Source organism: Sinocyclocheilus grahami, unplaced genomic scaffold (assembly GCF_001515645.1).
Source record: "Sinocyclocheilus grahami isolate Dianchi unplaced genomic scaffold, SAMN03320097.WGS_v1.1 scaffold226.1, whole genome shotgun sequence".
NCBI classification, from domain to species: domain Eukaryota; kingdom Metazoa; phylum Chordata; class Actinopteri; order Cypriniformes; family Cyprinidae; genus Sinocyclocheilus; species Sinocyclocheilus grahami.
Genome location: NW_015505405.1, coordinates 897,195 through 913,364, shown reverse-complemented (window position 1 = coordinate 913,364; position 16,170 = coordinate 897,195). Strand labels below are relative to the sequence as shown.

Below are 16,170 nucleotides of genomic sequence, written 5' to 3'. Positions count from 1 at the left end.
AAACGATTCTTATGCTATACTGACATCTCTGGATCCATACGACACAAATCACTTGATTTAATGTCATAAAATTCAACATACGAACTTTGAGCAACGCTGTACAATAAAAGTCAACGACCTATATTTTTTTTTGCAGCGAAGAGTGTGCAATTCTACAAACCGCACACCATTTCTTTCTGCTTCCTTCAGTGTGTTATGAGAGGTGTGAAACGCGCGCGTCACGTGCGTGCAGGTCTACAGAGGCTCCATAAGCAGGCGTACTTTCAGAGTACAGCACTGAAGAGCTGCGTTCATTTGAGCTGCACTCGGTAAGTGCTGTTTTCAGACTCTGTACCTTATGTATGAACCTTCAAATTCAACTGAAGCTTGGTTTAACTCTAAAAACCAATACGTATGAATAGAAGAACTAAGAATGTGAATAGAAAAGAGACAGCCTGTCTGTCAGTGTTGCTGATGTAACTTGTTGACTCTCTAGAAATTCACTAAATTTGATGTAGGCTACATCTAACTTATCCAGTTGGCTTTGCTATAGCTGTTCGTGTGGCAGTTGCAGGGTGTGTGTGTGTGTGGCTGAAGGTTGTACTGCTCAGTGGTTATATGTTGACTCCTTTACAAAGGATAACATGGTACTAAACCTCAAACACCGATGCAAAGATTGGATTGTGGAGTGTGCCATGTTATTTCAACAGCCTTGGGTTAAAAATATACTACAATGAACCAACATGTGCAAGAATAGCTCAGTTACTCAATACCAGCATCAATAACAGCAAATAACTGAGTAAAAGCAGCTGTAAACATAATTGTTTTGAATAAAGGGGTGTTTTGCCTAGCAGGCTTTGAAAAAAACATTTTGTGATTGTGCTACATGTTTTTCAGTTTTTCGTCCGTTTTAGTAGTTACTTTGCTTTTTTTAGGGGTTAAAAGGCAATGGAATAATGGCATGGTTGTGTAAGATACTATCTAGATGTAGATCAGACTTTTAGCACATTCACAATAGACACCATACAATATATAGTGCTAAAATCTTGATTGTAAAAACACTTCCTCTTCTGTTTATTTATAGAAAATGCATGTTTTTGCCTTTACCTCTCAGATAGAAATGCACAACACTGTAGTTCTGTCAGGACCACTATCGTCAAAATGATAGATACTTAGCATAAAGTTTGGTTTGGCGGTATGGTTCTGTTCTGGGCAAAAAACCTCCCTGCCCATCCATGCAGCCTGTCATGAATGAGCAGGGAGAGCAGCAATAATAACCCCCCCAGGGTTAACAGAACAGAACAAGGCAGATATCATTAATGTACTCAATGATATTTAAGTGTAACACTTTATTCAAGATAAAGGAGTCTGATTAGCAAGGAATATCAGAAAGCTAAGTCCTGACTGTGGCGAAAGGTGGAGCTGGGGATGGAGGAGGGTAATTTGCTCCGAAGCAAGCTGAAAAGCTGCTGAATAATACTGAATACAGCTTATATAGGAATGCCGCGATAGGTGTCGTATTCCTATAGGTAGATGTGATCAGCTGAGAATCAGCTGATGCAAGCTTGACTCACGTGACCTGCCAGAACTAACGCTAAAGCTTAATTTGTGTTTTTGAATTGAAATATTATCTCACAATATTTATCAAACATTAATGTTGTCATCAGTCTTGGTTATATTTTTAACAGTAATATACAATAATATCTTAATTTATGTTTAATTTAGATCTACATTAACATTCAAAATCAGTTTTTGTAATAGAAGTCTCTTATGTGATCGTAAACACAAAACAGTGAATTTACAGTTGTGGTTTTCTTTTTTCTTTTTAAAAATCAAATTAATTTGTAATTTATACCTGTGATGGCAAAGCTGAATTTTCAGCATCATTACTCCACTTTTCAGTGTCACATGATCCTTCAGAAATCATTCTAATATGCTGATTTGGTGATCAAGAAACATTTCTAATTATCATCACCATTTGTAATATGATAAATGTATTTACGGTTACTTTTGATCAATTTAATGTGAATAAAATTAATTTTAGTATTAATTTCTTAAAAGCATATGAATCTTGGGGTGGGGGGTCAGCCTGTCAGTGCTCAGACCATACGCCGCACACTGCATCATTTTTTCCCCAAAATGCAATAAATCCATGACATGGTTTTTTTTTTTTCCCAAAATGCAAAAAATCCATTGAATCAATATAAAAGTTATTTTTCATATTGAAACTGTTGAAAATACACAACATAGTAAGTTGATCCACATATGACAGCCTCTGAACTTGGTCAATACTAATCCTATATGCAGGCACTGAACTAAAAATACATTCAATCAGTCATACCTCCAAAAAGAATTCAACGGGTCATCTTGTTAATGCTATAAATTAATTACAACAATAAAAGAAAAATTTCATCAAGAACATGAACAACATCACATTAAACCACAGAAATTCCAAAATGACATTTCCCTTACATTCAATTTCCAAAAGTGCATTCATCTTTGCCATGTTACATTCATTTAGTTGACTAGTGCTATACGCTATATTAACAAAAACATTAATGGCATTAATAAAAACACTTACACTGACAAGCTACGCAATATCGTGTTCATAATCGAATGTGACTCATCTGCGATTTTGTACGTGATATTGCAGTGATCTATGGCTCTGTGTATTAAATGCCACTCCATCTGAAAGCACGTGATGGAGATTTACTATTCACAGAACCGGCTTTACTGACGAGATGCGCATGACAATCACATGCGATTTATCATGCAGCCCTAATTTTTTTGCTTGTTTGTTGATCACAAAGTACAAAATAGATGAGGAAACCTAGGATGCCGGGAGTTTTCAAAGCGCCGCCATTACTGTCTAGAGTGCAATGGTGTGCTGTGATTGGTTGTTACTGTTTACAGTGCGTGGAATGGTGTGCTGTGATTGGTTGTTACTGTTTACAGTGCATGGAATGGTGTGCTGTGATTGGTTGTTACTGTTTAAACTTTACAGTGCGTGGAATTGTGTGCTGTGATTGGTTGTTACTGTTTACAGTGCGTGGAATGGTGTGCTGTGATTGGTTGAGCGGATATATCGAGACTGGCATTTGTCGCGGTTAGGAAAAAAAAGGGAGAAAACATGACAGAATAACTCCGCAGATATCGCATTTTGCTTAAAATTAAAAATTGTCTTTTCAATACCAACCAGATACAATACTGATTTTTGGCAGAAACTCAATTTTTTCAAAAATGGCGTTTTGGAACCAAACTCTTTATATATATATATATACAGTGGTATATACAGTGGGTACGGAAAGTATTCAGACCCCCTTAAATTTTTCACTCTTTGTTATATTGCAGCCATTTGCTAAAATCATTTAAGTTCATTTTTTTTCCTCATTAATGTACACACAGCACCCCATATTGACAGAAAAACACAGAATTGTTGACATTTTTGCAGATTTATTAAAAAAGAAAAACTGAAATATCACATGGTCCTAAATATTCAGACCCTTTGCTTTGTATTTACTTGCATTATCTTTGTGTAATATTTTAATGTGTTTGATGATCTGAAACATTAAAGTGTGACAAACATGCAAAAAAATAAGAAATCAGGAAGGGGGCCAACACTTTTTCACACCACTGTATATATATAATATATAATGTGTGAACTATGTTTAATTAAATCATTTAATAAAAAAAATAAAAAAATGATTGTAACTTTTGATTGTAACTTGATAAATGCAAATTAAAAGATGTATTCAAAATAAATGTGTATGTCTGGTATCAGTGCAAAAACAGTTTCATATTACGCAACATTAAAACCTCAAAGGTTCTAAAACAATACACTAATAAAAACACACGGCCAAGGATACCAGAAAGGGACATGATGGAGCTATCTTTAAACTGCTTAAAGAGAAGTGAAGAAGGAGAGAAGAAAAGTAGTGCCATCTCAAAAAGACAATTTAGATGACTAAATCCCCAAAAAAACATTTATTTATTCATTTTTTTTGTACAGAGGAATTATTACAAGTGCTTTAAAAAAACAACCTTTACACTTCTGCTTATAAACACTTCAAGGTGTACTTGCCTGCTGACTTCCACTGTATGTGGATTAATGTAAAAACATGTTTTTACGAACAGAGTTGAGAATGATTTTCTGTGGTAACTGAGCCACAGTGTCTTAAGTATTGAACATGGAATATTCCTTTAACGAGCCTCATGAGTCTAACCTCCCGAGTGGCTTGCGAAAGGTCAAATGTATTTGTAGTTCGGTCCAGTCCAGTGTATGTGAGTTCAATGGAGGCGTTTGTGCTTTGATCCCACACTTCTTCCACCCCTGCAGCTTTCACATGCTGGGATAGTTCAACTGTGTCGACTCTGGAGTCAGTATTGACCCCACACACTGTTTGATGAAATATCACCTTCATAGAGCCAATAAAGACTTACTATAAAGTTATGGCATTAAAGTGTCTGTCTGTGTCCAGCTGTGTTCGTTCTGTCTGTCTACTGTTGTTTGTATTTTCTCTCTATCCTGGTAGCAGAGGCAGGTAAGAGGGCCAGCTCGCTATCTGCGCTACAGTCCTTCAATGATGCAGGAAGTGCGGTTTGAGCTGTCAGTCAAACGACAGGAAATACTTGGCAGTAACACATTTAGAGCAAGAAAGAGTTTATAAGCCAGAGTTTTGAGAAACTTGAGTTAAGAAAAAAAGTGTGTTATGCATATTGTTGTACTGAAATAACACACTTAACAATCTGGTTTTTAATTTTATATATATATATATTCTGTTAACACATTCGATTTTAGTTTGTTATTCTCTTCCTATATCATTTAAATAATCTGTTAATCACTTACAATTCTTACATTATGATATGATAAAGCAGCTGAAAATTTGAGACTCTTAGTCACACCCTAGCAACCATCTAGCAATGTTGATTACCAAGTAAAAAAAATGTTTTAAATAAGTACAAATCTGTGAGGCACTTACAATGGAATTAAATGGGGCCAATCCATAAACATTAAAAATGCTCACTTTTTTAATAGTACAGCTACAAGATGTACTGTTAATATTTTGTGTACATGATTTTAATGTGGTAAAATCGCGTACTAACCTATTTTGTGTAAAGTTATGTTCAATTTCACGACAACGTAATGCTAAAAACCTAAAGCGTTAATCACTTTATGCCTACACAGCATCTTACTGCTATACAACTTTACAACTGTACACTCTTAAAAATAAAGGTGCTTGAAAAAGTTCTTCAAGCGATGCCTTAGAAGAACCATTTTTGGTTCCACAAAGAACCATTCAGTCAAAGGTTCTTTAAAGAACCATCTCTTTCTTGCGTTTTTGTAATCTGAAGAACCTTCTTTCGCCACAAAGAACCTTTAGTGAAACAGAAAGGTTCTTCAGATGTTAAAGGTTCTTTATGGAACCATTTAGACAAAAAGGTTCTTCTATGGCATCGTGAAGCACCTTTATTTTTAAGAGTGTAACTTCTGTTAAGTTTTAACAGAAGTGCTTTACTAAAATTTTGAAAAGCTTCCAAAATTGGCCTTGTTCACTTGCATTTTTCTTTTTAAGCATGAATCTAAATTATTTAATGTGGTAATTTACTTTATGCCACAAATGCTGTTTTTTGAGCTTAACCAGAATATTTTGTTAATGTTTTTTAACTGTATTTCTTAGTTGTGGCATGTGGCGTGGAGTTAGTGCCACTCACATTTTCTTTCAAAAAAAAAAAAAAGTACCAAATCTAGTTTGGTTTCTGTTTTTGTAACATGAATATCGCGCACTATAACATACACATCCAGTTTGAGCAAAGTGTAAATGTGTGACCATGACGTGTGTTTTAGTACTGTATGTTTGGCTGTGACTCAGCAGGGAAGTGAGTCCTGTTGGGATGTGAGTTTTGTATTTCACATCTATTAATAGTTCTTTCTCTCTGGTTCTCTCCCTTCACCAGTTACCTTACAGCTTTCAACTGGTAAGTACTCTCTAAGTGTTTCCTGTGGTTCTGTGGTCCAACTGTTTAACAAGTGTGTTTTCTGCTTAGTTTATGACATTGGTTTGTTGTAAATTTGTGTCATGTTAATATAAAGGGCATGTGTAGTATGGAAAGAAGTTAAAGCATGTATTTAGCTGTGTTTCCATTAGACAGAGAGCATATGAGAATGATCCTTACAACCGGGTTGTTCGTGCCTTTTTGCATCTGGGCTTTAGTTAATGGTTTAAGGAGACTTAATTGAACAGTGTCATTATTACACTCTTAAAAATAAAGGTTCTTTATTGGCATCAATTGTTCTTTGAAGACCCTTGAACATCCATGGAACCTTTCAAATGCAGAAAACGTTCTTTACAGTTGAAAAAGGTTGTTCACTGAAAGGCTCTTTTGGGAACCAAAAATGGATTTTCCATGGCATCACTGCAAAAACACCCTTTTGGAACCCTTATTTTTAAGAGTTTATGTGACTTTATTGACAAATATGAGTTGTATATGAACATTAAAAAATGAAAATCAAAGTGTCATAACATTTTTAACCATTGAAATACTGAATGTACTCATGTTGTGTTATTTTGTTATAAATTAAACTAAAACTAAATTAAAATAAAGTGCTCGCAATTAATTATTTTCTTATTTTTTTCTGCTAAAACTGCTAATATACTACAACTTTTTATCCATTTACTAAGTTTCATTTAATATAAATATATTGTTGTCATTTTGAATTAATTTGCTATTTTCATTTCTTTATTGTTGTACTTTAATTAATATACTTGAATTTATTATATTTTATTCTGTTTTTGTAGATTGTTTCAACTGTTTCATCCCAACATCATTCCTTCTAAAACAGTGGCTATAAGAGAGATCTGATGGACAAAGGACAAATTTAAACACTTCGATTGAAAAAAATATTACTTTGGATACCAGGGAGCTAAGGACACCACCATTCCAGACTTATACTTGTACAGTACTTGCCCCTCTACTGAGCCACTTGAGATTCAAAACCCATACATCGGACATCACAAATATGAAAATAAATACCAAATAGGAGTACATCACTATACAGAAGATCCTTACAGTGGAATTAAACACCATACTTTCACGGGAAACTGTATATCTGAGGCTATTGCTGTTGGATCTGGGAGTTTATAGTCATGTCTCCATTCCTGAGGATTGGTTTTTCGAGTTTTGAGATGGACCCTGGGCTTGCCTACCATGAAGAAGTACTCAATCCATACTGTGCGGTCTACATGAAAGAGGCTGTGGAGACTGGTAAGAAATACTTTTGCTTCAAATATATGAGGATAGTTTACCATAAAAGTGTGAAAAACATAGATAGACAACAGACACCATGGGGTAGTTTCTTTTGTTATGGGCATTTAAAAATTTTTTATCATCACTTTGAAGGTCACATTAAAATGGTATTGGAAAATTTTTACCATGCATTCATTATTTCTTTTTGCCATTTTTTCAAATTTCAAAAGATATAGATTTTAATATTTCATCATATAGTCTTATCTACATTTTTATCTATATATTTCTATAGTTTTACCCTTGTCCCACTTTTAATTTTAAAATATGAAAATCTATCAATATGAAATGGTTAAAATATGAAATCTATTAATAAAAATATGAATAATTATGTTTTAACTTAAAACTACGATCATCTAAATTCATATAAACTCACTCTGGTGTCATTATCACAACCACCAACAATTTTGCCCCCAATTTTTTTTCCAAGTTACTATACTTAGTTATGAAGTAGACAACAGTGTTAGTGAAGAGTTTGATAATTAAATATGAATCATGCGATGTGCAAAGATAATAAGTAAAAACCAAGGCAAATATGATTTTAAAAAACTGAATATTTTTATTGGGCATCAAGCTGTAATTTATGCAAAAAGACTGAAAATGCTATTTAATTGTATCTATTGTACATAAAATGCGAAAAAAAATTAAATTTAAATCTGCAACAAAACGATTGCTGATTTCAGATGTGGTGGAAATGGCACGATGGTTTAAGAAAATAAAAAAATAAAAAAATCTCCTGTGATGCATGTATGTGTCAAAGTGTTACTTGTTAAATATTAATGTTAAAGAAACATTCGAAAATGTTATTTTAATAAAGTTTGTTTACTAAAAGTTTAAAAAGATGAAATTACCCATAGTGGAAGAAACACCCACAAGATCAACCTACTCAGTTTTCAGTAGGTGAAAGTGTGTCTGGTCAAAATTGGTAACACTACTTATTATTGGATGTTTTGTGTGTTAGTGTGAATTCTTGCCTTAAGGGAAGTGTGTGTCATAAGTGTAATTATCAGTAAAAAGGAGGTATCTATTTCTTTCCTGTTAAACATACTCTTCATGTTGTGATTCATAAAGCACACCTATATGTCTATCACACACATTCCACAGTTTCAAATGGGGTACGTAGTTATTAGACTATTCAGCATCAGTTTATGATGACAGACAGATGCCAAATATGGAACCAAAACTATTTTCATTATGTCTAATAGCATTTGACGACCAAATATATACAAATTCCAAATGTTTTGCAGATGCTGTCAAGATGTTTTTATACGTATTAATGTTTTATGCGTATTACTGTAGGTACTGTATATTTGAAACTCTTCGAATCCTACAGAAATGGTTCACACAAAATTTTAATCGTCATTATTTACTCACCCTCATATTGTTCCAAACCCAAATAACCATCTTTATATTAGGGCTGTCGAACGATTAATCGCAATACAAAATAAAAGTTTTTGTTTGCATAATATATTGTATGCATGTGTGCATATTTATTATGTATATATGAATACACACACATACAGTATATATTTAGAAAATATTTACATGTAAATATTTATATATATTATAATTTATAATATATATAAATATATTTAATAATATAAACATAACATATTTTTCTGAAATATACCTATACATGCATGTGTGTGTATTTATATATACATAATAAATAAAAACAGTACACATACATAAATTATGTAACCAAAATCTCATGAACACTATAACTGTGGAACACACAACACTATTTATACACTCATACACTTATTTATCTAACACACATACTTAGTCTACACCTCAAATTTGCACATAATATACCTGTACCTACAAAACTGTCTATTGTAATATACCTGCACATACAATTGTCAATTTATATATATTGTTATTCCTTATTTACTTGTTCTATTTTAATTTTTTTTATTATTCTTTTATAATCTGTGTTTTTGTTCTGTTGCTGTCATTCTGTTGCACTGCGGAAGCTTCTGTCATGAAAACAAATTCCTCGTATGTGAAAACATACCTGGCAATAAAGCTCATTCTCATTCTCAAAAACTTTTATTTTGTATGCGATTAATCGCAATTAATCGTTTGACAGCACTATATTTTATCCACACTATATTTTATCCACAGCACTATCCATTTTATAGTTGTTTATCGACCCCCAGGACCACTAGGTAACTTCGTGGAAGAATTAGATGTGCTGCTCTCAACGTTTCCTGAGGATGGTACTCCCCTAGTTATGCTTGGAGACTTCAACATCCACCTAGATAAACCTCAGGCTGCAGACTTCCACACTCTGCTTGCCTCTTTTGATCTCAAGCGAGTGTTAACTACGGCTACTCACAAATCAGGCAACCAACTGGACCTTATTTACACACAACACTGCTCCACTGATCATGTACTGGTTACTCCACTGTAAACCTCGGATCACTTCCTCCTCACTCTTAACCTCAACATGGTTCCTGACACAACACATACCCCTCCACATGTCACTTTTCGACGTAACCTACACTCACTCTCACATCGTTCTAAGCTCAGAGCTGCAGAAAGAGTATGGCGCAAATTACAAAATCCTACTGACCTTAATGTATATCGATCACTCCTCGATCATCTTCTCTGCTAATGTCTCCACTGCTAAAAGGACATAATATCACAACAAAATTAACAATTCGCCTAACTCTCGCATGCTCTTTAAAATATTTCCCCCCCTCCTTTGTCCTCCTCCTCCCCCTCCTTCATCAACAAAAAATATTTTTTAAATTATTTATATCTTTCTATTCTATGCTTGGGATAAAAGCGTCTGCTAAATGACTAAATGTAAATGTAAATGTATATTATATATATATATATATGTTAAACAATGTTCTGGACATCCTTTTCCAAGCAAATAAAATGAATGTGAACAGTTGCCTTTAAGTTTTTAAAGAATGTAAAAGACAATTAAAACTATCATACATTTCCATAGGATTTTTGCACTATATTCTTCCAAAGCCACTGCAACTGAATAATTTATTCATTGAGTTAAGAATTTAAGAACTGGACCATCCAGTTCATTTGAAAGACTCAAAAGAATGATTAATTCATTAATGAAACATCACTACTTCTTTCACAGACGTGAAAAAAAAATAGTTTGAATTATTCCTTTAAGAGCATTGATCACTGCAATGTTTTACTGCTTCTATACTGCAAATAATTAGAACATCACCCACTTATAATCAACTAAATAAACCAATAAGAATCAAATTTATAAGTAACTATCTATTTCTAAGTGCATATAAACTCAACTTTTGAGAACTTTTATGCACCATATATTTACTTGCACGGATGTCCATAGTTGGTCAAATGTGGGTGTAAATCAGATCAGATGAAATGATAAGCAGTTGTACACACATGCATATTACTCAAACATGGCCACTGAGCAGTACTGAAGACACAAGGCTTTCCCAGCAACCCCTTTGGTTTCATTCTCTAGAACCAACCGCAACCACACATACCTGTCAAAATATAAAGTGTCAAGTCAGTCTCAAACGCTTCTGAATCATCTTCACTGTCAAGTACAAGTCAGATAAACTGAATACCCAGTTTTTTTATGCATTTAATGTCAAATTCTACTCTAAATGAAAGTGTTTGCAACCTGTTTTAACAAGTGAAACAAAACAATTTAACCAATAAATAAATGGACATCCGTGCATGTAAATATATGATGTATTAAAAATCCTCAGTTGTCAAAACCATGCATACAGTAAGTTCAAATGCACTTTTGCAGAAATAGTTACTTTATTAATTTGATTCTTCTTGATTTGCTTTTAAGTATAAGTCAGATAAACTGTATGTCCAATTTTTTATGTCAAATTACACATTTAATGAAAGTGTTCACAACCTGTTTTAACAACAAGTGAAACAATATATTTATTTAAATAAATGTAGACCTAAACTTAATTTTATCCATTGGGAATTTATTGGATTAAGAAAAGTAGGCATTATACACTGAATGTAGGCAGGTGGTTAGAGGGGAGGGGCTAAAAAATAAGAGGACTTGATGGTGTCAGCAAAAAGGAAAGTCGTTTTAGGAGTTATTTTAATGAAATATTATGAAAACAAATGTGTTTTTCAAACGTGCATTGATGCTTCATGCACAATAAGACCAGGAATATGCATTAAGAAAAAAAACAGATCTGATTTTAAATGTCATGTTGACTTTAACTAAGGGAAAATGTTGACATTCTACCAAAATTGCATGGTTTCATTTGCATGGCTCTATATTTGTTTTCCTGCAGTAAAAGCTGTTAGATTACTATCAAACAGAAAGAGCATTGTGCACTTTCACTAGTATTAGTTTCAGATCCGGTAAATCCAGTTAGAATGCTGTAACACACATGAAGTGATTTACTTGTGCTGATACTTTTAAAGCTTAGACCAGTCAAACTGTCAGCAGCGTGGAACTGATTTGGAGATGTATTTGAATTATACTTGTGTGTGTATCTACAGAAAAGGGTCAGATGTACAAACAGAAGCGGCCCACCATGTATCCCCCCTGGAGCAGCACGTTTGACGCTCACGTCCACAGAGGACGAGTAATGCATGTGGTGGTCAAGGACAAGACGGCTGAGCTAAAGACGGAGGCTACTGTTCAACTCGACACCCTCGCTTCACGCTGTAAGAAAGAGAATGGCAAACTGGAGATCTGGGTGAGAAAGCAAAATGGAAACAAATGTGTTACCAGTGCTGATATACAGTTCAGTGACAATTGAGTTAGCTTGACCTTTGTTATTGTTGTAATTTATAAAAATAAAAAAATTTTGGGGTGGATTAGAACACTTAACTCATATTAAAAATAAATTAGTGCTGGGCAACGATTAATCGCAATTAATAGAATCCAAAATAAATGTTTTTTATATACATATATACAGTGCCTTGCGAAATTATTCATAATCATATTTTTTTCACGTTTTGTTATGTTGCTGCCTTATGTTAAATTGCTTTAAATTACTTTTTTCCCCCACATCATTCTACACTCCATACACCATAATGGCAAAGAAAAAAAAGGGTTTTTAACATCTTTGCAAATTTATTAAAAAATAAACAACTTAAATAATTCCATTGCTTATCTATTCAAACCCTTATCTGGCACAGCTGAAATTTAGCTCAGGAGCATTCATATTGCTTGTAGATGTTCATATTCATATTGCTTGTAGATTTGTTGTGGCAAATTCAATTAAATGGGTATGATTTGGAAAGGCACACGTCTTAATAAAAGGTTTAACAGCTGAAAATGCAAATCAGAGCAAAAACCAAGCCCTGAGGTCAAAAGAACTGCCTGTAGAGCTCAGAAACAGGTTTGCGTCAAGCCACACATCTGGGGAAGAGTTCAGAAAAAATTCTGCTTCGTTGAAGGTTCACAGAATCATGTAGCCTTCATTATCCATAATGGAAGACGTTTGAAACAACCAGGACTTTTCCTAGAGCTGGCCAAACTGAGCAACTGATGGAAAAGGGCCTTGTCTAGACTGGTGACCAAGAACCTGATGGTCACTCTAGTTGAGCTCCATGATCATATATGCAGATGGGAGAGACCTACGGAAGGACAGAACATCACTGCAACACTCCACCGATCTGGGCTTTATGCCGGTGTGGCCAGACTCAATCTTCTCCTCAGTGAAGACACACGAAAACCCACTTGGAATTTGCAAGAAAGCACCTAAAGGACCCTTAGACGCTGAGAAACAAGATTCTCTGATCTGATGAACCTCAATTCCAAGCATCATGTTTGAAGGAAACCAGCACTGCTCATCACCTGAAGAGTACCATCCCAAAAGTAAAGTGTGGTGGTAGCAGCCTCATGCTGTGGGGCTGTTTTTCAGCAGCAGGGACCGAGGGACTCGTCAGAGTAGAAGAAAAGCTCAATGCACCAAAATATTGAGATAGCCTTAATGAAAACCTAGTCCAGAGCATTCAGAACCTCAGACTGGGCAGAAGGTTCACCTTCCAACAGGACAATGACCCTAAGCACACAGCAAGAGTGGCTTATAGACAACTCTGTGAATTTCCTTGAGTGGCACAGCCACAGCCTGCGATTGAACCCAATCAAATATTTCTGGAGAAACCTGAAAATGTGCATCTGCCCCCATCCAACCTGACAGAGCTTGAGAGGTGAACAGGTGAGGTGAAGAATGTCAGATAATTGCCAAATGCTGATGTGCAAAGCTTGTCGCATCATGAATGAATGATGCATTTATATAGAGCATCATACCCAAAAAGACTTGAGGCTGTTAAGCTGCTTCAGCTAAGTAATGGGTTAAGGGTATGAATATTTATGAAATGTACTTATTTCAGTTTTTTATTTCAAGAAATGTACAAAGTTGCGACAGTTCTGTTTTTGCTTTGTCATTATGCTGTATGGAGTGTAGATTGATGTGGGGAAAAAAAGTAATTTAAAGCAGTTTAACATACGGCTGCAGCAATACACAATAAAGCACTATATAAATGCATCATTCATTCAACATAAAACGTGAAATAAATGAAGGGGTATGAATACTTTCGCAAGGCACTGTATATATATGTATATATAAATACATATACAGTGGGGAAAAAAAGTATTTAGTCAGCCACCAATTGTGCAAGTTCTCCCACTTAAAAAGATGAGAGAGGCCTGTAATTTTCATCATAGGTATACCTCAACTATGAGAGACAAAATGAGGGAAAAAAATCCAGAAAATCACATTGTAGGATTTTTAAAGAATTTATTTGCAAATTATGGTGGAAAATAAGTATTTGGTCAATAACAAAATTTCATCTCAATACTTTGTTATATACCCTTTGGTGGCAATGACAGAGGTCAAACGTTTTCTGTAAGTCTTCACAAGGTTGTCACACACTGTTGCTGGTATTTAATCGATAAAAATGGATGTTATAAATGTTTCAAATATATTTTCAATTATTTAATACGATTTATTTTTGTGTAATATAGGTGGAACTGAAGCCACAGGGTCGTTTACTGATGGAAGCGCGGTATTTTTTGGAGAGGAGTGGTGAGAATTTCTCTAATTCAGATCCACACACAATCTCTCACTGATTAATATTTGCATTATTACTTCTATTATTATGTTATCACGTTTTCATGAGATGATGGAGATTGGTGGAGTTTTCAAACTGGGATCAGGGGACATAAATAATTTTTGGTGTTTTCATGTGGGATTTTGTTTGTTCTTAGACGCTGCGGGTCATGGTGAAGGAAATGGAGAAACCGAACGGGAAAAAGATGGGGTGTTCGCACTGCATCACAGACGAGGAGCCATCAAACAGGCCAAAGTTCATGTGGTCAAATGTCACGAGTTTACCGCAACCTTTTTCCCTCAGCCGACGTTCTGTTCAGTCTGCAAGGAGTTTGTCTGGTATTATGCTCAAATATCTCAAATATTCATATATTAAAACAACTCTTATTAAAAAATAACTTCTTTACAGTCCTCTGTAAATTGTAAACAGCCTTCGTAAAATAATGTGGGGTGGAATTTTATGGATGAATCTATCTATTTTGATTTGATCGGATGAAAACATGTTAAAAATATTGCTTAATGCAATAAAAATATTAATATTATTTTGCCTTGCTTATCAACAGAGCAAGTTATAACATTTTGATGAAAGACTATGAAAACAAAAATGTTTCTTTAAAATACTGTGCACTGATAAACTGTGAACAGTTTAACTTTAATCTCATGGCCTCTTTAAAACATCAGTCAATCATTGAATGAATAAAAAAAAGACTAAAATAGAATAAATGTAATAAAATTTACTCAACATCAACTTTATATCATGAAATACATGCATGTATGGTGGCCCAGTAGTCCAAAACACAACGCAAATGTTGTGCTAATTTCATTGTGTTGTGGCTTGTTTTCGTTGTGTTTTGCTAATTTTGTTGTGTTGCAGCTTGTTTCCATTGTGTTGTGCTAATTTTGTTGTGTCGTGGCTTGTTTCCATTGTGTTGTGCTAATTTCGTTGTGTTGTGGCTTGTTTTCGTTGTGTTGTGCTAATTTTGTTGCGTTGTGGCTTGTTTCGGTTGTGTTATGCAAATTTTGTTGTGTTGCGACTTGTTTCCATGGTGTTGTGCAAATTTTGTTGTGTTGCGACTTGTTTCCATGGTGTTGTGGTAATTTTGTTGTGTTGCAACTTGTTTCCGTTGTGTTGTGGTAATTTTGTTGTGTTGCGGCTTGTTTTTGTTGCGTTGCGACTTGTTTCTGTTGTGGTAATTTTGTTGTTGCGCTGCTTGTTTTTGTTGTGTTGCGGCTTGTTTCCGTTGTGTTATGCTAATTTTGTTGTGTTGCGGCTTGTTTTTGCTGTGTTGCACTAATTTTGTTGTGTTGCGACTTGTTGCCGTTGTGTTGTGCTAATTTTGTTGTGTTGCGGCTTGTTTCCGTTGTGTTGTGGCTTGTTTCCGTTGTGTTGTGCTAATTTTGTTGTGTTGTGGCTTGTTTTTGTTGTTTTATGGCTTGTTTCTGTTGTGTTGTGCTAATTTTGTTGTGTTGCGGCTTATTTTTGTTGTGTTGTGGCTTGTTTCCGTTGTGTTGTGCTAATTTTGTTGTGTTGTGGCTTGTTTTTGTTGTTTTATGGCTTGTTTCTGTTGTGTTGTGCTAATTTTGTTGTGTTGCGGCTTATTTTTGTTGTGTTGTGGCTTGTTTCCGTTGTGTTGTGCTAATTTTGTTGTGTTGTGGCTTGTTTCTGTTGTGTTATGCTAATTTTGTTGCGTTGCTACTTGTTTCTGTTGTATTGTGCTAATTTTGTTGTGTTGCTACTTGTTTCTGTTGTGTTGTGCTAATTTTGTTGCGTTGCGGCTTGTTTCTGTTGTGTTGTGCTAATTTTGTTGCGTTGCGGCTTTTTTCTTTTTTGGTTTTCTTA

General features: G+C 34.6%; 1 protein-coding gene across 2 annotated transcripts in view; it reads left to right on the top strand.

Moving 5' to 3' along the window:
- Window positions 1–246: 246 nt before the first annotated feature.
- The window catches only part of prkcq (protein kinase C, theta), a 32,652-nt gene continuing 16,728 nt past the window's right edge, over window positions 247–16,170 (top strand). Inside the window, exons 1-6 of one of the 2 annotated variants that reach the window (XM_016287919.1) lie at window positions 247–308; window positions 5,935–5,955; window positions 6,777–7,242; window positions 11,767–11,966; window positions 14,246–14,306; window positions 14,489–14,669. In XM_016287919.1, coding sequence (XP_016143405.1) covers window positions 7,125–7,242; window positions 11,767–11,966; window positions 14,246–14,306; window positions 14,489–14,669 — 560 coding nt within the window. In that variant the 5' untranslated portion in view covers window positions 247–308; window positions 5,935–5,955; window positions 6,777–7,124. The remainder of the gene's footprint in view (window positions 309–5,934; window positions 5,956–6,776; window positions 7,243–11,766; window positions 11,967–14,245; window positions 14,307–14,488; window positions 14,670–16,170) is intronic. The other variant, XM_016287920.1, reaches the window with a different exon arrangement.